The sequence below is a fragment of the Oncorhynchus clarkii genome, chromosome 16, assembly GCF_045791955.1.
Source record: "Oncorhynchus clarkii lewisi isolate Uvic-CL-2024 chromosome 16, UVic_Ocla_1.0, whole genome shotgun sequence".
NCBI classification, from domain to species: domain Eukaryota; kingdom Metazoa; phylum Chordata; class Actinopteri; order Salmoniformes; family Salmonidae; genus Oncorhynchus; species Oncorhynchus clarkii.
In genome coordinates this window covers 40391083-40414707 of record NC_092162.1, presented here as the reverse complement: position 1 = coordinate 40414707, position 23625 = coordinate 40391083, and the positions used below count along the sequence as shown (strand labels likewise).

At 44.0% G+C, this 23625-nt stretch overlaps 1 protein-coding gene across 3 annotated transcripts; it reads left to right on the top strand.

Annotated features, from left to right (window-relative positions):
• The first annotated feature begins 146 nt into the window (after positions 1-146).
• On the top strand, positions 147-23458 carry LOC139368452 (arf-GAP with GTPase, ANK repeat and PH domain-containing protein 1-like). Of its 3 annotated transcripts, XM_071107357.1 has the most exons (18): positions 5817-8151; positions 15491-15549; positions 15672-15759; positions 15891-15976; positions 16225-16366; positions 16580-16714; positions 16935-17056; positions 17459-17641; positions 17937-18017; positions 18113-18217; positions 18779-19049; positions 19201-19332; positions 19461-19520; positions 19860-20011; positions 20292-20382; positions 20733-20955; positions 21232-21523; positions 21858-23441. In XM_071107357.1, the coding sequence occupies exons 1-18, from the start codon at positions 6927-6929 to the stop codon at positions 22080-22082; spliced, it is 3672 nt and encodes a 1223-aa protein (XP_070963458.1). In that variant the 5' UTR covers positions 5817-6926; the 3' UTR covers positions 22083-23441. The 3 variants fall into 3 exon arrangements, with proteins under 3 accessions (XP_070963461.1, XP_070963459.1, XP_070963458.1); XM_071107360.1 differs by lacking the exons at positions 5817-8151; positions 19461-19520 and adding an exon at positions 147-506 and having other exon boundaries at positions 19204-19332; positions 21858-23458; XM_071107358.1 differs by lacking the exons at positions 5817-8151; positions 19461-19520 and adding an exon at positions 238-506 and having other exon boundaries at positions 21858-23447.
• Positions 23459-23625: the final 167 nt, after the last annotated feature.

The window sequence follows — 23625 nt, the reverse complement described above, 5'->3', positions numbered from 1 at the left end:
CTATTAACACAAATACTTAATGCACCTATTGCACCTGAAATTGTATTTTTATGTAAAAGAAAATAGTATGACTTTTGAATCAGCAAAAATAACCTTTGCAGTTGTTAGTGTTGCTTAGAGCACATACGATTTGAAATAAGGAAGTCAGTTCAAAGCCATCAGAGGAAACTGAAACATGTTGCAATGAGAGCTCTGGTGTTTTGTGGTCTAGACTTTTGAGTGTACCTTTCTTCTGGGGTATATTTTTGCATTTTAACGGTTCATTTGTGGAATGAAAAAGAGTTTAAATGGGCTGAAAGCAACTGCATTCTTTACCCAGTTTTTTCAATCTACATACTTCAAGATGAATAGCAGCAACAAATTGGCTCAGTCAAGTGCCATAAGAGCAGAGGTGAAACGGCATGAATCCGTCCAGAACACAATCAACAAACTGTTCAAGCAGTTTGAGAGGGTTGGTGATCAGCAGCTCCGTTCTGGCCTGAAGGTTTACCTCCATAGTATTCAGGGTAAGCTCTCTTATCATCACAGCAGGTGCAAGCTTTGTTTGACACAAAATTAGAATGTGCAGTTTTGAATCAATTCCACGGTGTTACTGAATTCAAGTATAGCGTTCAAACCTGTGACTTAGATCACATTATAGGTTTGTATAATATGGTTGGTCACGGAAAATACCTTTCTTTCTACTGATTAGCCCATTTGAAGTCTTTCTCAACTGTTATGCCTTGTGCATACCCCCTTCAAGTAAAGTGTTATGTACCGTTGTTTGTGATGGAGGTGGAGGTTTCATTTAAGGTCAAGACTGACCAGTTACCCAGAAATGTGTGTGCATCTCAAAACAACTGACTGCAGATCACGATAAGATCAACCTCTTGACTTCCCCGGTGTGGGCAGCGTTCTTCCACACTCCTCTCTCTCACTTCAACATTTCCATTTGACTTTCTTCTGAGAGTGAAGCCATGTTTGTGTAGCTACTATTTAGTCTGAACACAGGGTTAGCAACAAGTTTCTGTGGCCATTACCATGGCAGCAGGGTTGTTCAACCCAAAACGCTGTCTGCCACCCTTCTTCTGTACCCTCAAAGCCACTTCCTCTCAGACCAAGACAGTTTCCTAGCACCTTAGTTTGCATGCGAATTCTGCCGCTTTCCGTCACTTCCTCCATCCTCCTTCCCACTCTTGCTTAGTTTCTTTCTTGATTTCACAGAGCGTCTTTGTTTTATTGTCAGTTCACCTGCTATTCTGTTTTACTAATGAATGAGATGGCTGCCCTAAACCATAACCAAAATTGAGTAGAGATGTTAAGAATAATTGTTCAACCTTTTCTCCCTAGATCATCAATGTATTATTCAGTGAAAGATAGTAATTTAGTCACTCCCCTATTTGGCTGTGGGAGAAAGGTCACCAGAGTCCCTAATTAGTTGAGAGTCACTTGTGCTTTAAACATTTATTTAGCATAATTTATACATTTTGGCCAGCAAATGTTCCATGGCAGCCACGATCAAAGACTCTTGACTCTGACAGTCCACTCTGTGGTACCCATCTCATGGGCTCAATCCCAAATGGCACTCTATTCCCTACATAGAGCACTACTTTTGGCCAGAGCCGATAGTGTGCATTGCACTGGTGTCAGAGGCGGCATTTCTGTCAGGAATTGAATGGAAGTGAGTTGGATGAAGCGGATGATGGCCGCCGTGCCAAAAATAGGCTGACCAAAAAAACAGCGTGGGGAGAAGGAATGATGCTCCAGGGTGCCGAATGAAGCCATTTGAATTAGGATCTGTCACATGCAGCAGCTCCGTTCTCTGCAGCATGCCAACACAGTGGGAGAGTGGATGATTTCTGTAGAGAAAACAGATTAAAGGCCCAGTGCTGTAAAAAAATATATTTTTCTGTGTTTTATATATATTTCCACACTATGAGGATGGAATAATAATGTTAAATTGTGAGAATTATGATAATGCCCTCTTAGTGTAAGACCCGTTTAAAAAGACTGCCTGTTTTGATGGGATGGAGTTTTGACATCACTAGACAGTAAATTGGTTAATAGTCCAATAAGAAAGAGAGTTCCAAACCTCTGACAATAACAGCTAGTTTTCCCCTCCCAACTTAGATCACTCCCTGACAGTCCTTGCAAAATTATTGCTTGAACAATGTATCTTGCTAGGAAGCTATTTTTGTTCAAATAAGGTACTTAATTGTTACTCAGAAATTATTTGATATTGAGAGAAAAACGGCTGCAATGGGCCTTTTAAAGAGGACCAGGGAGGGCTTACAGCAAAGATGGAATACCCAGCTAGCACATAACGTTCTGAGAACCATAGGTTTCTTAAAGCTTGGTGAGAACGTGTTTTGATTTCTTAATTTAACCTTTATTTAACTAGGCAAGTCAGTTAAGAACAAATTCTTATTTACAATGACGGCCTAGGAACAGTGGGTTAACTGCCCTGTTCAGGGGCAGAATGACAGATTTTTACCTTGTCAGCTCAGGGATTTGATCTAGCAACCTTTTGGTTAGTGGCTCAACACTCTACCTGCCGCCCTATGGTTATTTTGCATACATCCTTCCCGCAACTTTCTGGGAGTAGTTAAGGATAGTTGCTTGGCTTTGGAACATTCTCAGCACATTTAAGGAACTTGACAAAAAAAACCTTATTTTCCTGGTATTTCATTGCTTTTAACAGAACGTTTCCTAAAAGTTCAAACATGGTTACATTTCATTTCAATTTTGGTAATGTTCTAGGGACGTTCTCCAACTGGTTTGACATTGGGAATGCTCTCAAATAGTTAATAGAATGTTGAGAAACAATGTTTTTCTGTGGGAATTTCAGTACTTCAACATAACGTTTCCTACCGGTTTCCTCATGGTTCTATTTAAAGTCATATTCTCAAATGGTTCTGAGAATATAAAGAACATTTTAGTAACGTTAAGAGAGAATTCAAAGAATGTTATTTAAAAACAGGTACATTCCATTCTCAGCATTGTTTCCTTTGAAACGGGGTCTGTTTGAATAGACAAAAAATAAACAGATTTGTATGCATAAAACAACATGGCATGCTAGCTCCATCCTGGTGGTGCGGTGGACTAATTCCATTGATAGAGAACAGAAGATAATAGGTTTGAATCTCACTGATGCCATGTCACAATAAAAAAATGCATGCCTTTGCATGATTTAAAGCCCAAGTAAATGAAAAACCATGTGTCCTATCTGTGCTTGGAGTTGAAAAAACGTTTACCCCAAATAAGCTAGCAGTGTTATTAAAAGTCTTATTGAAACATTAATTGAAAGTTTTAAGGAAGTTATTCAAAATCCTCCAACTGATCTATATGTTCCATTCTCAGAGCGTTAATAAAACCTCCCTGGAAAACGTTAAAGGAACCAGAGTAAAAGTTCTCAGAACCTCCCTGCAACCTAAAAATAAACGTTCCCAGAAAAGGCCAAATTTTCACTTCTGTTCTCATAACGTTTAAAAATCGTTTCGTTTTTACCGGTCAGGAAATGTATGGCTTCGTTACCACATCCAATGTGAAACCAAAAACATACGTTCCCACAACTTACAAGGAACCAAATGTGCTAGCTGGGTAATATATAAAAATATCATCCATGCTGTACTGCAGCGCCAGCTGTGCCACCAGAGACTCTGGGTTCGCGCCCAGGCTCTGTCGTAACCGGCCGCGACCGGGAGGTCCGTGGGGCGACGCACAATTGGCCTAGCGTCGTCCGGGTTAGGGAGGGGTTGGCCGGTAGGGATATCCTTGTCTCATCGCGCACCAGCGACTCCTGTGGCGGGCCGGGCGCAGTGCGCGCTAACCAAGGTTGCCAGGTGCACGGCGTTTCCTCCGACACATTGGTGCGGCTGGCTTCCGGGTTGGATGTGCGCTGTGTTACGAAGCAGTGCGGCTTGATTGGGTTGTGTATCGGAGGACGCATGACTTTCAACCTTCGTCTCTCCCGTACGGGAGTTGTAGCGATGAGACAAGATAGTAGCTACTAAAAACAATTGGATACCACGAAATTGGGGAGAAAACGGGGTAAAATTAAAAAAAAAATATATATATATATATCATCCAGCCTCAACACTGCTCTCTGTCAGTGTCCATCTGACTCCCTCTGTGTGTGTGTGTGTGTGTGTGTGTGTGTGTGTCTGTGTGTGTGTGTGTGTGTGTGTGTGTCAGAGAGAGAGAGCCCACGTGTCTGACAATCTTTGCCTTGAGCAACCGGATTCTTCATCTCAAATCTGTGGGTGTCTACATCAGATTCATCAAGAGACAGAAAGATATGCAAACCTCTTACACGTAAGCACAGAAATGGAACACTAAAAATATGATTTTATATGTTCTGCAGGATTTCACACATAAATTGACCTGCTCTCCAAAAATAACATTGTGTGTTAGCCCTAAGGTGGATGTACCAGTCACATTCATTCAGTGCACTTCCTCTGTGTTTGAGACTGCATCATGTTGTTCCTAGGCTGTGTTTTACTCCTTAAGCTAAATGCTGTCAGGGTCTTTTGTATTCAGTGTGAGTGTGGTCAAGGCCCCCTCAGTGACTGTAAGTGGGTTAGAGGGAGGGGAAGTAGGTGGGAGCAGGTGGGTAGTCAGATGTTATGTATTTGGATGTCAGCAGGGAGAGACTGAGATATGAGTCTAGTGTATGTGAAGATTCTACACCTAAACAACCCTCACAAAACTGTACGTGGTTTTACAAAGAGAACCCATAAAATGTATGTTTTTTTTTATCTGAAATTTGTAACATTTGGATAGAGATGTATTATGGCATAACGAGTCAGATATAGAACATTTTCAGTTTTTCTTATTTGAATGTAATGTAATGTAATGATCTTATTGATATCCAATATGTTCTCACCCTCATATCTGCCAATGAACATATATCCTGTATATGGTAGTGAAGGCTACAGGTCAATGCATTCACACAGGGACCATCACACACACACACACACACACACACACACACACACACACACACACACACACACACACACACACACACACACACACACACACACACACACACACACACACACACACACACACACACACACACACACACACACACACAATTAAGATACAGAGATAGAGATCCTCTGCTGATAGAGTAGGAAAGGAGCTAGGATAATACCACTGGAGCCAGGAAGATCCTAAAACCTTAGTAACAGGCCAGCTCAGCATCTTGAGTAAAGACTGAGGAGGGGGATACTGATGATAACTCTAACACTGAGTGGCTGTGACGGATCTTGATGAAGCTGCTGCAGCTGTGCAATGAGAACAGACAAGGGAAAGGAGAAGGAGAAAAATAAAGCAGTCGCTATTTTCCTTCCTCTCCACCATCCCTCGTTCTACTCCACCGCCACTCTTGATTACCCTCTCCCACACCTCTTTCATTATTCTTTCTCTGTCTCTCTTGCCCCTGATCTCCCCTCCTCTGGTATCTCCTGCCTTCTTTCACCAGGTCCAGCTTCTCTGAGCTTTTACCACCAGTCTTTTCATCTATGCCTCATCACCTCCACATTCATAACAGGGAGAGAGAAAGACAGAGAGAGAGAGAGAGAGAGAGAGACAGAAAGAGAGAGAGAGAGGGGGAGGGGGAGAGAGAGAGAGAGAGAGAGAGAGAGGGGAGGGGGAGAGAGAGAGAGCGAGAGAGAGAGAGAGAGAGAGAGAGAGGGGAGGGAGGGGATGGGAGGGGAGGGGAGGGGAGGGGAGGGGGAGTGACAAGCAATAAAGAGCAGGGACAGCACACAGTCTGCCTGCTGAGAGGGAAAGAGACAGAGAGGGGGAGATAGGATAGAAACAGGGTTTTCCTTCTCTGTTTGGTTTGGCGCTCACACAAGAAGGGGGATCAAGATGAGGGATTGAGGAGGAGGGATTGAGAAGATTCCTCTCTGTATCCATACTATCCGGGTACCAGCTTTGCGACTGTTTATTTCCTACTCATGTCGAACATGATTTGTCTGTATAGCAGAGAGATTCAGAGCCAGAGACGTTCAGTGTTCAGCACAGAGGCTTAGCTCAGCCTCCCAGGCTCGTGGTACTACTGACATGCCCAGTGCCTGACACACTTGAAAGACACAGGGACCGAGGGTGAGAGGCGTGATGGTGGCCGGGCGCTGTGACTCGGTCATGCATCTTCAGATCTCTGCCTCCGATTGGATCCTATTGTCTTTTTCTTCCTGATCGACATCACGTCGGATCACTGTCCTGTCTGTCTCTCTCGCTTTGACCACAACCCTTCTCTGATTGAGTAGAGGCTCCTGTCAGAACACATGGCTGAAGAGGATAAACCATGGTTTGTACGGCTGTGAGGATCATTTTCTTATCTTTTTTTCAACATGGGAATATTCAAACACTTAAAATGTTCCTGACACTTGATCGACAGTTGCAGTGAGATAGACTATATTGTGACTTGGAGCGTATTTTGTTTTTTCTGATTTGCGTTTTACATCAAATATGGGACATGGAGTTGAACACCATTCGAGATGGGGGAGTGGCAACACAACGCAAATAAGGTCAAGTGAATAATTGAATCCATCTATATTTATACTGCTGCTGTTTTTACCATAGCATGTTTTTGGTTAACACAACTGCACGAATTTCAGATATTTGTGGGCAAAAAATGTTGTATTTTTCTACATTCCATGACAATGGATGGAAGATTAAGTGAAACACTGACATTGGATGACTGGAATCCTAAATCTAAAAGCAGAGAAGAGGGAAAGTGAATAAATACATCTGAAAGTGGGTAGCAGTTCTGTTCTAATCCCCCTGAGGAGATACTTCATCTCTCTCTCTCTCTCTCTCTCTCTCTCTGAGTTTGCTCCCAGCTGCTGTCATTTTCCTTTGAGGATCAGAATTTCAAAGCTTGTCAGTCATCGACCCATGTCAGTGTCAGCTCTTTCTGAATTTCTCTGTCTATGGTGTGTCTACCAAAGCCTGATCACATGAGCCGAGCCGACACGCTGCACCAGCGCACCACCTACCTCATCTCCCTCACCCTGGTCAAGGTAGAGGCTGTGGAAGAACATGGAGGGGAGCAGGCCAGGTCAATCACCCAGGGGAGGGAGGCTGGGGATGGGGCTGGGGTGGAGACGGGACAGCCCTTCTCCCCAGAGGACAACCAGGCAGATGTTGCTGTCCTGGAGGGTGGAAAAGTTAGTGAACTCAAGAAGGAGGAAAGAAAATCACCCAGTCTCCCCTCGAGAGACGAGGAACCTTTTGTGGGCGATGTTCCTCCTAAAAAAAGGGACGAGTTACCAGACGGAGACAATGGTGTTATCTCCTCCGCGGTTGACAATGTCAAGACTGAAACATTAACGAGTGGAGAGGATGCAGCAGGAGAGAAAGAGGACAACCGGACGACAACAGTCACCTCAAAAGTGATAACGTGCAGCACAGCTACACCGCAGACCTCAACATCTGTGGCGGTAGCAGTCGACCCCAACCGCACCCCGACCGGGAGCAGTATCCCTGTACGCACGGGAGGTCAGCATCCAGGGTCCGTGCTCAAAGCCCACAGCCCATTGGCCAGCCCTGTGACCAGCCGCCGGGAGGCCAAGCGAAGCCCCTCGGCGTCCCAGAGCCTGGGTAGCAGAGACGGCAGAATCCCAACCCGGTCCCCTGGTCTCTGTCGGGCCTCCTGGGCTGAGAGTGGTGAGGGTCGGGACAGATCTCAGGGTCAGGGATGTAGGGTTGAAGCTGGAGATGGAGCGGGGAATCAAGAACAAGTGACTGATGAAGCTGGGAACAAAGCTGGCACACAGGAGGGAAGAGGAGGAGCGGTTGCAAAACGAGACAATCCCAGGATGGAGAGGCTGAAGAACAGTTCCGCTTCTCTACCTGCTCCGGTCACCCTAGTCCCCAAGCCCCCACGCAGGGGCTACAGCTGTACCTTGGATGACACTGACCCTAACAGCCAGGCAGAGGACCTCTGTGTGGGCAGAGAGAACAGCCAGATGCAGCCTGGTCCCCACAACCAGCAGGGACAAAAGGGCTCTGCTCGAGATCGTAAGATGCTCAAGTTCATCAGTGGGATCTTCACCAAAAGCAGCAGCCCTGTTTCTGTCTCAGCCACCACTTCCTCTAACACAGCAACACTTCCCCCTGTCTGCAATATACAGAGAGAGTCCAGTGAGGAGGACGGTAGGACATCGCAAGCACACACGCAAGCACACACACACACACAAACAATGCACTCTTTTATGTTGAAATTATCAAACAATAAGGGTCACACGATGACACCACCCCCGTGTCTCAGACCAATAGCCTCTCCTCACCTCCTCCCACTCACAGCATTCACGTAAATGAAGCAGAGTCCCTTCCGACTCTCTCACACGCATACACACAAACACTGCTCTAAGGGTTGAAATACTTTATATACAGATCAAGAGCAAATGTCTGTCGACCATCATGTAACTAGACAGTCAAGGAGGAATCAATTGAGTATCCATTTTATTCTAGTCCCGTATTTGATCCGTATGCCGAGGAATCCATTTGTAATGGAGGGAAGGGAATGAGCTATTCTGAGAGCCTCGCATACATTTGATATTGAGCTCATAATAAAAGGGATGTCACGTGTCTGCGATGTTTAACTTAGAGCCACGTGTGACTGTAAAACCATGATAGAAAGTCTTTTGATCTCTGAGCTGACAATAGTGGACAGTTTTAATCTAATTCCCTTCTGAATGGAATGGGGGATGATTTCACGCAGCCTGAAGGGGTAATCTCTCCACGGCGTAGCTACACTGTGTGTTCGTCCCAAAATGGGACCCTATTCCAGATTTAGTGCACTACTTTTGACCGGGGCCCATTGGGCTCTGGTTAAAAGTAGTGCACTAAATAGGAAATCGGGTGCCATTTGGGACAACGCCACTGTTTAACTCTCATAATGATCCTAATGATTAAAGCCAGAACTACAGTATATATTATGGATATACAGCTCTGGTTAAAGCCCAGGCTGTGGCAGCAGGCTGACAGCATGGCACCATGACTATCTGTTATTTTGATGTATTGCTTTGGCTGCTGTTTCTTTTCCGTCTCCAAAACTGGAGCGGTTCAAGGGAAATTCGACAATATGAATACCCTCTGGGAAAGTGCAATTACAGCCAATATCCTTAATCCATATCTTTGACGTTCCGCCCACTCAATGCCTGACTATTCCTCCACAAATCTCTCTCTCTCTCTCTCTCTCTCTTCCCTGTACTTCATGTTTTCAACCATCTGACATTCTAAGGTCTATGAATAATAAATGTGCCCTATTTGTGTGACAGGTTGATAAAACATCCGAACGCCTTGTCGTTTCATCTGCCTCTGACCAACAACAACAAAAACATGTCACTTAAATCATTACCCATTTGTATGGTCAAGGTCAATAACATGCCGGCATTATTATGGTCTGTGGACTGTATTGACAAGCGGTTTCACTGATTTGTGCCTGCAGCCTGTGTTAAATATGAGTTTGAACTGGTTTTATGTATGCTTGCTCAATATAAGTATGTGCCTAAAGTGTCTGTATATTATTCATGCTGTTACACATGCATGTGTTCTGTGTCTGGTCACGTATGTGTTCTCTGGGCAAAAGCAGAATCAGGCTAGTGGGGTCTGGAGGAAAGGTTACCATAGCAACATGGGTAGGGAAATGTATGTTATGGGTGTGTTGCACAACGGAGAGAGAGAGAGAGAGAGAGAGAGACATGAAACGGAGGCGAAGAGTGAGACTTTTGATGTTCCTAAAAAAGAATGGAAGGGTAGTGCACCGGAAGGGTCCTTTGAATCTAAGTGACACGTGACAGTTGTTTTCATACAGTTTCTAAGAGGGAGTCTCGATATTCAGCTTTATACGGAGTGTGTTGCAGGCAGCTGTATAAGGATCATGCTGTCTAATTGCTTTGGCAACATCTCTCATGTGGCCTGGCACATAAAAGAGCCCTTTGACTGGGGATGAATTCAGATGGAGTCAAGTTCATCTCTTATCCGAGTGTTCATTTGAGAGACTAGAGAGCTGCCCGCAGTGGTAGATCGTGTAAAAGCCCTTTTTCTCCTCCCTATCTTTTACTTGCCCTATCTTCTCTGCACTCATTGTGCATCTGTATGGGGATGCATCTGTGAGGGGCTCGTCCGATGGTCTGTAGTCATGATTCAGATCAGAACCAGGTGGCTGTGAGCTAGAACGGTCTGTCCCTGGAACCCACAACAGCAACACAGAGGCACTCAGCACCCTGCTCTCTCCCTCTCTCCCATCACAGAGCCACAGCTGTGGACAGTGGGCAGAGACAACTGGGGGTCTGGGGGTGTGTGCGTCACATCGCATAAGGGGCATGTCACCTCTCTGGCCCAGCAGGGACAGTGGCAGCGTGGCACAGCTCTGTGTCAGCTGACCGTGACTGTGCGTGTGGTGTTACCTCCCTGACCGTGACAAGAGTGCGTGTGGGTGTCGTGTTCCACTGGGAGAGGACGAAGAACGCAGCAGTGTCACCGAACCTTCTCTCTGTCTTTGCAAAGGGAGTTCCCTGCTTCAGACACCTTTAGACACTTTGATTCTTTGTGAAACCAGATGCCGTGACGGGCAGCTTCAGCATATAAAGGGCCTTCTAGGAGAACAACACATGCTACTGCAAACCTCTGAGGGGCAGAGTGGATCAACTTTGAATTGAGAAACTAGTTAAATCCAGTAGTTGATATAGTTGAAGGTTGCTTTCATCAGAAACAGAATCAGAATAACCTTAACAATGCAGATAGTCCAGGTAGCCATTTGATTACCTGATATGCATTCCCAGTCAGACATGCATCTGTTGATCAGATATACCTTAAAAAAAGATCAAGGCATGGATCAGAAAACCAGTCAGTATCTGGTGTGACCTCACGTAGCACGACACATCTCCTGCGCATAGAGTTGATCAGGCGGTTGATTGTGGTGTCCCACTAATTTCTTCAACGGCTGTGCGAAAGTTGCTGGATATTGACAGGAACTGGAACAAGCGGTTGTACACATCGATCCAGAGCATCGCCAACATGCTCAATGGGTCAGTGGGTGAGTCTGGTGAGTATGCCGGCTATGGAAGAGCTGGGACATTTTCAGCATCCAGGAATTGTGTACAGATCATTGGGACATGGGGCCGTACATAATCATGTGGAAAACATGAGGTGATGGCGGCGGATGAATGGCGCAACAACGGGCCTCAGGATCTTGCCCCGGTATCTATGTGCATTCAAATTGCCATCGATAAAATGTAATTGTGTTTGTTGTCTGTAGCTTATGCCTGCCCATACCATAACCCCACCATGGAGCATTCTGTTCACAAGGTTGACAGCAGCAAACCGCTCACCCACACAACGTCATACACGCTGTCTGCCATCTGCCCGGTACAGTTGAAACCAGGATTAATCCGTGAACAGCACACTTCTCCAGCGTGCCAGTGGTCATTGGAGGTGAGCATTTGGAGTCAGGTCAAGACCCTGGTGAGGCGTATTTTGACAATTTTTTTTCGGTTGTGCAAACCCACAGTTTCATCAGCTGTCTGCGTGGCTGGTCTCAGATTCACCTGGTCTCAGGTGAAGAAGCCGGATGTGGAGGTTCTGGGTTGGCGTAGTTACACCTGGTTTGCGGTTGTGAAGCCGGTTGGATGTACTGCCAAAATCTCTAAAATGACTTTGGAGGCGGCTTATGGTAGAGAAATGAACATTAAATTCTTTGGCAACAACTCTAGTGGACATTCCTGCAGTCAGCCTGCCAATTGCACACTACGTCAAAGTTTGAGACATCTGTGGCATTGTGTTGTGTTACAAAACTGCACATTTTAGAGTGGCCTGTTATGGCTCCCAGCACAAGGTGCACCTGTGTAATGATCATGCTGTTTCATCAGCTTCTTGATATGCCACATCTGTCAAGTGGATGGATTATCTTGGTAAAGGAGAAATGCTCACTGACAGGGATGTAGACAAATTAGTGCACAACATTTGAGAGACATAAGCTTCTTTTTTTGTGCGTATGGAACATTTTCTAGGATATTTTATTTCAGCTCATTAACCATGGGACCAACTCTTTACATGTTGTTTATATTTTTGTTCATTATACATTTGCATGTGCAGGAATTTGACTTGGTGAAATGGGGCTGCCACAACAAACAGAATATACAGACAGGCGATAAACAGGATATGCAGACAACATACATTATGCAGAAGCAAAGCTTATACAAATCCACATGCAGTATGTGGATTCATGAAGGGTGTCTGGCTACCACACAGTTATAATTCACAGAGCAGTAATTTATCGCTGTTCCTATCCAAGGCCGTTATGATTTGTGATTTTTCAAATTAGAATCCCCATTAGCTAACGCCGTAACATTAGTTAATCTTCCTGGGGTCCAACACCAATTAATAAGACATTACAAACCATTGCAAATTAAGACTTTACAAACATTTAACAAGTAGACAATACAGACAACTAAAATACTTGACAGGAAACACAATTAGTTGATTCTTTCTATTTCCTGTCCAGTCATATGGTCTAACGCATTAATGTTATTTAATTTGCTTTCTTGAAGGTGGATTAACTTTTTGCCTGAGAAATATGGATTGGTAATGAGTTCCATTCAGCTATGGCTCTATATAAAACTGTAGATTTAAGGCGATTTGTTCTTTGCTTGGGTTGTCTTCGATGCCCTGAAATTACCTGTCTAGTTTGGTGGTATTGCATGTTGCCTGTATGTACTAACTGGCCTGAAAAGTACTGTGTTTTTTGGAAAAATACAACATTCTTAGCGAAAATCAGAAGCCTGGACAGTAATTTGTTTTCAACGTGAAGCCATGAGAGATTCTGATGCATTTGGATAGTATTCAAACGGATAGAGCAATGAGATAATTTGGCAGCCCTGTTTTGAGCCATTTGGAGCTTTTTTTGATATCTTTCTTTGCTGTAGATGACCATATAACTGGACAGTACTCTAAGTGTGATAGGACCAGGGATTGACCATATAACTGGACAGTACTCTAAGTGTGATAGGACCAGGGATTGACCATATAACTGGACAGTACTCTAAGTGTGATAGGACCAGGGATTGACCATATAACTGGACAGTACTCTAAGTGTGATAGGACCAGGGATTGACCATATAACTGGACAGTACTCTAAGTGTGATAGGACCAGGGATTGACCATATAACTGGACAGTACTCTAAGTGTGATAGGACCAGGGATTGACCATATAACTGGACAGTACTCTAAGTGTGATAGGACCAGGGATTGACCATATAACTGGACAGTACTCTAAGTGTGATAGGACCAGGGATTGACCATATAACTGGACAGTACTCTAAGTGTGATAGGACCAGGGATTGACCATATAACTGGACAGTACTCTAAGTGTGATAGGACCAGGGATTGACCATATAACTGGACAGTACTCTAAGTGTGATAGGACCAGGGATTGACCATATAACTGGACAGTACTCTAAGTGTGATAGGACCAGGGATTGACCATATAACTGGACAGTACTCTAAGTGTGATAGGACCAGGGATTGACCATATAACTGGACAGTACTCTAAGTGTGATAGGACCAGGGATTGACCATATAACTGGACAGTACTCTAAGTGTGATAGGACCAGGGATTGACCATATAACTGGACAGTACTCTAAGTGTGATAGGACCAGGGATTGACCATATAACTGGACAGTACTCTAAGTGTGATAGGACCAGGGATTGACCATATAACTGGACAGTACTCTAAGTGTGATAGGACCAGGGATTGACCATATAACTGGACAGTACTCTAAGTGTGATAGGACCAGGGATTGAATCACCTGATTCAGAGTGCTAGATGTTTCTTGTAACAGCAATTCCCTTACCCATCTTAATAACAATACTATCTATGTGTTCTGACCATGATAAAGCTGCGTCCAACCTAGTAGTTAGTATTTTTAATTTGCTCCACATGCGTTCTATCCATCGACAAATTCAATTGGGTATCATCAGCAAGCATGTATCTTGAACCAAATACAATACATTTAGTTTTCAAAATGTTCAACACAAATTTGTTCATATCAACCCACTCATACACCACTCTTAGTTCTCTGCTGAGTACATCTGTTAGCTCATTACATTCTGATGCTTGCGCTATACATTTGTAGGGTTATCGGCAAACGTTACCACTCTTGCTTTGTTCATTACTGAAGGTAAATCAGTAGTAAAGATAGAGTAGAGAGGTGGGCCTAGGCAGCTTCCTTGAGGAACACCACAATGTATATCTTTACTATTGGAAAAGCCACCATTAAGAATACTTTTTGCCTTCTCCTGGATAGATAGCTTTATATCCAGGATAGAGCTGCTGACTTGAAACCATAACATTTGAGTTTACCTAGGAACAGTTCATGATCAATTACATCAAAATCAGCACTGAAATTTAGCAACACTGCACCAACTAACTTCCTGTCATCCATCCTCTTTAACCAATCATCTGTCATTTGTCCTAAGGTCGTACTCGTAGAATGCCCTTCTTTGTTTGCATGCTGGAAACCCGTTATCAGACCATTACATGAGAAATAATCCTTGATTTGTACAGATACAATTTTTTCCAATAATTAGGACTATTAGGACCAGTGAATGCAGATTTTTGTATCCTTAGGTAGTGGAATAGTGGCTCCTGAGTGGCGCTGCAGTCTAAGGCACTGCATCTCAGTGCTAGAGGCGTCACTACCGACCCTGGTTCGATTCCAGGCTGTATCACAACCGGCCGTAATTGGGAGTCCCATAGGGCAGCGCACAATTGGCCAAGGGTCGTCCTGGTTAGGGTATGGCCGGCGTAGGCTGTCATTGTAAATAAGAATTTGTTCTTAACTGACTTGCTTAGTTAAATAAAGATTAAATTTAAAAAATAACCACTACTTGGTGAAATTTGAACATGCATTGCCTCTCCTTCACGATACAATCTTTTATAAGGGTATATGACATGGAGCCATCAGTTGGAATCATAGCATTCCTCAGCCTGTCCACTTTGCCTGTAAAATATTCATTAAAGTAGATTGCGATATCGTGTGGTTTTGTAATAATACCCTCTGATTCAACAAAAGAGGCAGACATGTTTGAATTCCTACCCATAATAGCTTTCAACATTCCCCACAGTTTTTTCCTATCACCCTTTACTTCATCAATGTTGTGCTTATAGAAACCCTTCTTTCATTTGTTTAGCTTGGTCACAAGATTTCTTAATTTACAATAACTTTGCTTATCAAACGGAGTGCCAGATTTATCTGATGCTTTTTTGCCATCATAACGTTGAATTACTAAATTTCTCAGCTCATCATCAATCCATGGGGCACCGTTTGACCTCACAGTGCATTTTCTTAAAGGGGCGTGCTTAACAGCTATATTCATAAGTCATTTCATAAGCAAACTTAGTGACATTTCAGGATCATCCTTACTATGATATTCCCCTAGCATTATATACATTATTATCTCTCTCTCTCTCCCTTTGTCCCCAAGCAGCTAGTTGTGCAAATAGTCAAGAGTGGACCCTGAGTCGATCCATCCCAGAGCTCCGTGTGGTAAGACAAATCCATCCTCATGAAAGGTCATTTGAAAGGGAAGTTAGATAGAGCTTCAGGGAAACTACCACATCAGTGAAGACAGGTTGTGTGTGTTTCCTAACATTTTTTTATCTGTGCAGGGGCTGCTGGGAAGTCTTCAGAGTGGCAGGTCAGCATTGGTAAATAGATACATAACAGGGAGCTATCTTCCTCTAGAGAAGATTGAAGGTAAGCGTGAAAAACTCCTATCTTGTCCTCTTCGTCCTATATACCGAACAACTCTGCAGTCCTACCATTTTATCTTTCATGAATCTCTTGACACACAGTAACTAACCTCTGCTCTACTGTTCCATTGTCAGGGGGGAGGTATAAGAAGGAGGTGTTGGTAGATGGACATAACCATCTATTACTAATTAGGGAGGAGGCTGCGCTTCCTGATGCACAGGTGTGTTTTTGTGTGTGTCTGTACCCTCTGAACCATACAGCCTTGTTGTTATCCATGTGCAAGAATGTGTCGCTATAGCACCAGAGACACAGAAAGATTGATTAATAGAATTCACTGAATTACATTGGATTAGTTGGTCAAAATCCATTATTTTTTTTGTGGGATATTTAACCAATACTGCTACCGCTGACTCGTTCTGCATTCTTCTCCCTCTCTCTCTCCCTATCCTATCAAATCTCTGTCTCCAGTTCAGCAGCTGGGTGGATGCAGTGGTCCTTGTATTCAGTCTGGAGAATGAGGCCAGCTTCCAGGAGGTGTACAAACTTTACAGCCAACTCAACACACTCCGCAGCACTGCCGAAATCCCACTGGTTGTGGTTGGGACACAAGGTAAGGGACAGGAGGCAGGAAAGGATGGGGTGGATTAAGGCCATTCATTATAATGGGCATGTAACAGACAGAGGTGCATTATAGACGTGCTGCAGATCACACCGGAAACAGTGAGTGCTTGTTTGTTTATTTGGATTCCAATGATCTGTTACTCTAGCAGCGTAATGTGTTCATGACCTCATCTGTCTCTGTTTGTTGTTCTCTACCCTGTAGACAAAATCAGCAGTACCAACCCGCGCGTGATTGAGGACATACGTGCCCGGCAGCTATGTGTTGATGTGAGGCACTGTGTGTTCTATGAGACTTGTGCCACCTATGGGCTCAACGTGGACCGGGTTTTTCAGGAGGGTAAGTCAACTGACATTGAGTACATTGGTGTCAGCAGTGAGATCCAAAATTAATGTGCCAACACAATACAGAATGTCAGTCCTACTTTAAATACAAACATTCAGTCTTCATAAATTGATGCTTCACAAAACATTCCACTTAACAATGCAGTTCACATGCCGGTCAAAAGAACATCATTGGCAATTCGTGCCTTCTTACTGATCTTGCTCTGTCCTCTCAGCTGCCCAGAAGATAGTCACACAGAAAAAGCAGTCTGCCCTACTGGCCTCCTGTAAGTCTCTTCCCAACTCCCCCAGTCACTCTGGGGGCTCCACACCTGGTTCAACATCCTTCCCTGGACAGGTAACATGCTTCAAACTGTTGACATCTGTATTTTCCCCCAGGCTTATCTCGTCTGTGTTGTTGACAGAAAATCAATACTGTAGTGCAGTGGGACCCACAGGTGGATAACAGCCGTGGTGTTGTAGCTTCTCCTATATGAGCGTTTGACTTAACCTTGAGCTGCGGCTAAATACTGTATACGTGGTTTTTTAGTTCATTTGGGGGATAAAAGGAGGCCATACATGGATTCAAAGAATGGTTAAAAACTTTGAGAACCACTGTTGTAGGATTTATCCTAGTAGATTGCAAGTGTACTCCAGAAGGAAGAACACTGTGTCAATTGTCTGTTTGCCTCCTTTACTGTTTCATCTCATTTGTCCACTTCACCCCATCCCCCTGTCTGTCCTCCCCTCTCCCTCTCAGGCTAGTAATGGAGGACTGAGTAGTAACTACCCCTCCTCCCTACCCTCTACCCCTGTGATCAGCCATAGAGAGCTGCGGGGTGGGGCGGGGACGGGGGTTGGGGCGGGGGGAGAGGGGGGCGGCAGTGTCACCTCCTCGGGGTCCCTGAGAAACGTCCCTCAACGACGGACCTCCCTGTTCAAGGTCAGTTACTGTTCTCCGAATCTCTGCTGGTCAAAACTAGAAGACGCTTTCATCAGTGGAACAATGTCCCAAAGAGCCATACAATTCAAGCCAACACATTTCAAACGAGAGCTAAAAAATACATTTTACAATTGTAGATTATAGTAGTCGTTACACGGTTTCTTTTCTCTTCTTCATCCATCATGTAGTCCCTCATCTCACTACATGGGTCTGTCCTGTAAACTTGTGTCAGTCCGTCTTTATACCTGTCACACTCTCATCTCAAACTCTATTTACTTGGTACAACTTCTCTCAGAACCGTCGAGGCAGTGGCAGTGAAAAGAATGTTGACCCTAAAGGTGACTTGAGCAGTGTCCGGGCTATCACTATCAAACAGGTCAGTGTGACACACACTGGATACCGTGTATAATGAATAAGCTAGTTCTATTGTATCTTCGGTAATAGAAGGGAACATTAATCCCATTGTAACAGAGTATCCTATGGAAGCGGAGTGGGAGCTCGCTGAACAAAGAGTGGAAGAAGAAATATGTCACTCTGTCCAGCAACGGCACACTGGGCTATCACTCGAGCGTCAATGTAAGTCGCAACATAATCAAACCAGATCAACATCAGTAATATCACTGTGTTGTGAACTTAAATACACAGTAACATTGCAATATTAGTCCAGTGATATTCAGCACATCAACCTAGTCATGGGAATGATTTTGGCGGTGTTTGCAGTTGATGTTACTCTTCAATAACACAGACCCCAAAGCAAATCAGGGGGAGAGAAATAGGTTTATTCAAAGAGGACAAATCATAAATGTTATGCTGAGAAGCAGATGTTAATTCTTCCCTGTCCTCAATGATTCTCGACAGAACAAAGGGTCAGGATGTCATTTATAAATCCCAACCCTAGCCTGTAGTTGACCAATTAGAATTCCTTGCAGTAAAATTATAGTATCCTGTTTCAGGCTCAATGTATAAACGATTTGGATCAAGAAAAACTTGACACCTGTAGCTATGAGTCCAGGACTGAAATTCCTACACAGATTCTAAACAGATGTTGAACTGAAAAACAACTATTTCCATTGATTGTTAATTCCCTATTGACCTCTAGTCCTCTGCGTTGTGTATTATCTTACAATATTCTTACAGCGGTTCCAGGACTACATGCCGAATGCTCACGCTAAAGAGATCGACCTATTGCGTGTCACAGTGAAGGTTCCAGGGAAACGCCCACCCAGGGCTGTCCCCCCTTGTGGCCCCTCCCCCTCCCCTGGCCTCAACGACGCAGTCAAAGACACTGGGGCCACGGAGAGCACAGGCCTTGTGCCCGTAGAGGAACAGGCTGGGGCATTGCCTCCTCCAGCAGACAGTGGGGTAAAATGCTGTCCATCGTCACTGTCCAGCAAGTCACACAGTGCTGGTATGTCAGAAAGCCCTTTTTGTGTTCCATTTGTATTCATAATAATGGGTTTCTAATATACAGTATGCCAATGTGGCCTTTGGAGCATGTTAGAACCAGAGCTGCAAGCGCATAACAAACTGTTTTATTTGTCCTTGTACCCCAATGTCAGAAGCTATTGAAGGAGTGACCAGTCTCCCTTTTGGAAAAGACGGTCAATCCTCTCCAATGATTGACAGAAAGAAGAAAACAAGGAAGAAGAGTATGAACCAGAAAGGAGACACAGCCATTGGACAGGCTGAAGGTGAGCTCTGGGGCCTCCTGCTGTACATCTCTGCCAGATTATTCTGCACTATTTATGTCTATCTCTTATTGCTCTTATTTTCCTTCTCCTCCTCTCCTGCTTGTCTGGGCTAACCTGTCGCCCTGCAGCCAAGCGCAAAATGTGGAAATTAAAAAGCTTTGGTAGCTTGAGAAATATTAACAAGACAGGTAACGAGGAACATGAGCAGCTGGATCACTGAATCGTCCTGTGTCTTGGTTGTCTGTTTGTCAGTCACTTTTTACCTGTATGGCACATTCGGATCGAAACTGTGATTGGTAAAGCTCATTATTTGTTTGCCTTATGACTACCAAGCTGTTCGCCCTCTTGTCACCCCATTGCATGCCTGTTGCCTGCTCTGCGAACATATCATGGTGGCACAGTGAGTCTGTTTGTATGTTGTAATTGTCATACATGTCAAATAAGTGTTTAACAGGGTTCAAACTTACTAAAATATATGTTGCATCCCCCCCCCCCCCCCCCTGCATTTTACCAACCTATCTTTGTAGATGAGGAGAATGTTGACTTCATCATCGTGTCCAGCACGGGGCAGACATGGCACTTTGAGGCCCAGACTTTAGAGGAAAGAGATGCCTGGGTGGCGGCCATAGAGAGCCAGATCCTCGCCAGCCTGCAGTCCTGTGAAAGCCTTAGGAACAAGGCAAGGACCACAATACACTGGCCTGGGCAGCACCTTAACATTACAATGCCCTTCTTTACATGTATTTGTCATTATTTGTGTGTGTAGGCCTACAGCGTAATAATGTCTGATAGTATAAAAATTTTCCTTCCGAATTTCTGTTCTGTAATTGGGGAGGGGAGATTCCACCGTTTGTCTGTGTAGTGACAGGAATCACTGCCCAAGGTGCTGATCTCTGTCTAGTGACGTAGGCAGCCACATGCACTTCATTCCCAGGAAATTGGTGTGTGTTCTTTTATAGGCACGGAGGAGCAGCCAGAGTGAGGCAGTAGCAATACAGGCCATCCGCAATGCCAAGGGCAACAGCCTCTGTGTGGACTGCGAAGCACCAAGTGGGTTTCTAGGCTCTCTCTGTCTTTATCTCCATTGTTATGGGTCATGGCTAGAAGGGATCCAGCTTTTGTAAAATTCACATCAGATTTGACTTTTTGTAGCAGGCTAGGAGAACTTATGCAGCAGGTTAGGAGAATTAACATAGCAGGTTAGGATAATTAAGTTAAGCTTAGGAAAAGGGTTAAGGTTAGCAAAATGCAAAAAAAAAACTTTTTGACGTGACTTTGACAAAAGCTGGATCCCTTCTAGCAATGACCCTTGTTATGGACATCAATTAGATTACGTTAGATGCAGACTGCGCTCGTTTTACCTCACTTCCTGTGCTCTGGTTTGTCTGTCCTTCATCCAGACCCCACATGGGCCAGTCTCAACCTGGGTGCGTTGATCTGCATTGAGTGTTCAGGGATCCACCGTAACCTGGGGACACACCTATCGAGGGTCCGCTCTCTGGACTTGGATGACTGGCCTCGGGAGCTCACCCAGGTCCTGACCGCCATCGGCAACCACCTGGCCAATAGCATCTGGGAGAGCCACACCCAGGGCAGACACAAACCCACCCCGAACGCCACACGGTGAGGGCTCTGTTTGAATGTAATAGACAGGGAACATCTGTAAACCTTACTAGATTTTTTGGTTTCGTGAGAGCTCAAAAGAAAAGCCCTTATTTTTGTCCAATAAAAAAACATTCTTAGACTAAAATAAGATTGAAATGATTGCATCCAATAATGTGTTGCAGTAAATCAAATGGAAGGTACTGTATATTGTCACAGAGAGCTCTCTCCTGATCCATGAAGAGTTGCCATGGTAACTCATGGTCACTCATCTGTATGTTCGGGTCTCTCTCACAGGGAGGAGAGAGAATCATGGATCCGTGCCAAATACGAGCAACGGATGTTTGTGGCACCCCTGCCTGCTCCAAGCTCCACAGGTCCAGGGGACACTGCTATGTCTGTGTGTCTGCTGTCAGCAGTGACAGAAAGGGACTTGCCCAGGTTCCTACTACTCCTGGCCCACAGCAACAAGGACCAGATCAACACTGCCCTGTCCACCGGAGGAGCACCCTCCCATACACAGCCTCACACTGCCCTGCACGCTGCCTGTCAGCTGGGGGATGTGGTCATGACACAGCTGCTAGTCTGGGTAAGCCCCTGGTCTGGACAAATTATTTCCTATCTTTCCCAAGCACTGGAAGCACTTTGTTAGGGGCGGCAGGGTAGCCTAGTGGTTAGAGCGTTGGACTAGTAACCGGAAGGTTGCGAGTTCAAACCCCCGAGCTGTCGTTCTACCCACTGTTCCCAAGAACGTGTTCTTAACTGACTTGCCTGGTTAAATAAAGGTAGCCTTTTGCCCAAGTCAAGTCACTTCAAATGAGCATAAGGTATTAATTAATTCACCACATTCTCAATGATTATACTTTTTGGTAATTTTATACAGAATGTAAATGGTGAATTGTTCAATCTCTCTCTCCTTGCAGTATGGAAGTGATGTGAAGGCCAGGGATCCCCAGGGTCAGACAGCCCTGACCATGGCCAGAAAGACTGGGAGCAAAGAGTGCGCTGACATCCTGCTGCAACATGGCTGTCCTAACGAGGTCTCCCCCGTCTCCCCCACTGGACCCACGCTTGGTCTCTCCCGTAGATCTAGCACTGCCAGCCTCAGCAGCCTGGGTCGTACCAATTCCAGGAGAAGGGTTTCGTAGCTTTAAGAGGCCATGGTAGCAAACATACAAGGGCTGGTGGAAAAAAAGCAAATAACTATGGATGTAGTGTTTAGTGATGAGCGATTAGTGCTTTTTGAGGTCGTTTCGGTTTAATTATTTAAACACGGTTTGCGATTTCGATTATTTAATTGCTTTACATTAAATGCACTATGCATTATGTGGGTCGAAAACTGTAACACAGACTAAAACAATTAATAAAAGTCCCATGATGGTAGTGACTTCCCATTACTGCTTACCACTTATTAACCATCATTTATTCACATTACTTTACCTTAATAAAATTTGTTTTATTTGATGAATATTTTTTCATTCCAAGTCATCATTTCATCTCTATAGAGCTGCTGCCAATGCTGTCTGACAAATTTACTATTTTTTAGTTCTTCAAAGTAAATAAGGCATACTTTTATGACTGCTGAATACCAACAATCCATCTTAGATCATGTAATTTCAGGTAGATACCTCATGAAGCAATAGCTGTTCTCACCTCACGATCGAGCATTCTTCTCTCTTCCCTAGCAGGAGTAAAAGAAACAGTCCAGACTAGTAGATGCGCAATGAATTGTGGTTATTGTAGTTAATTATCACGTTTTATGCGCTAAACTATGTAGAAAATTGGCCTGTTGGAAACTACAACTCCCTACAACATCGCACAGTTCAGGCGGGATCTGATTTAGCTCCAGAGAAATTGTACAATGTGTGCAGTGGGGTCACAAAAAAATAAAAACGGTATTAAATTCAAACAATTTAACCAATGTCGGTAAATTAGTTGTTTGAAAAACTTAAAAATAACCGACATTTCTGTTAATCGGTCAGCACTAGTAGTGTTGAAAGTGAGGAAGGCAACAATAATATAAATAAAGTACTCCTCATACAAAGTAAAGCACAGAAAGACAACATATCAAACATCTAAGGAGCAATATTCATTCCATTTATTGAAGGCAAATGTATTGCTGAAATTGTGAATGTTGTCTGTTTACAATTATTGAAACAAATTAGAAAATAGGTGGGTTAACTGTGATAAACTATTTATATCTAATTAGATTATACATTTTGCCTTTGTTTTAAAATATTGAGAAATAATGCTGATGTATAATCCATACAATGTTTTTGTAATATATATTGTACGTATGTAAGCCTGTAGGAACACATAGGAAATGTTTGTAAGCATGCAGGGTAAAAGTTACAATTCAAAAAATGGACTGCATTTGTTTCTATATGATTTTCAGAGTACTTTAATCTGACTTTTATTTTCTATTTGTTACAATGTATCTATTTGTCATCCCTGTTTGTCTCTGTTTCAATTTGAAACTTTCATGAGTTGTGTAAGTAAACTGAATTAAATGACTTTGTGTGGCCCTCTGGTTCCTGTGTACCACTGTCATCCGAACGCTGGGGCGAGTTACTGCCAAATCGTTGGCATTCAAGCAGCCTCTGAGGCATCAAAGATGGTCTATTATATTGAAAACATTGTCAAGGGACCGCTCTAACAATGGACATACATGTCCTCAAAGATGGAAGGCAG

Excerpts from the sequence above, each read along its gene's own strand:
- LOC139368452 (XM_071107357.1), top strand. The coding sequence starts at position 6,927 with ATGGTGTGTCTACCAAAGCCTGATCACATGAGCCGAGCCGACACGCTG. Across the intron at positions 16,367-16,579 it reads GGTTGTGGTTGGGACACAAG|ACAAAATCAGCAGTACCAAC; the intron begins GTAAGGGACAGG and ends TCTACCCTGTAG. Across the intron at positions 20,956-21,231 it reads CCCACCCCGAACGCCACACG|GGAGGAGAGAGAATCATGGA; the intron begins GTGAGGGCTCTG and ends TCTCTCTCACAG.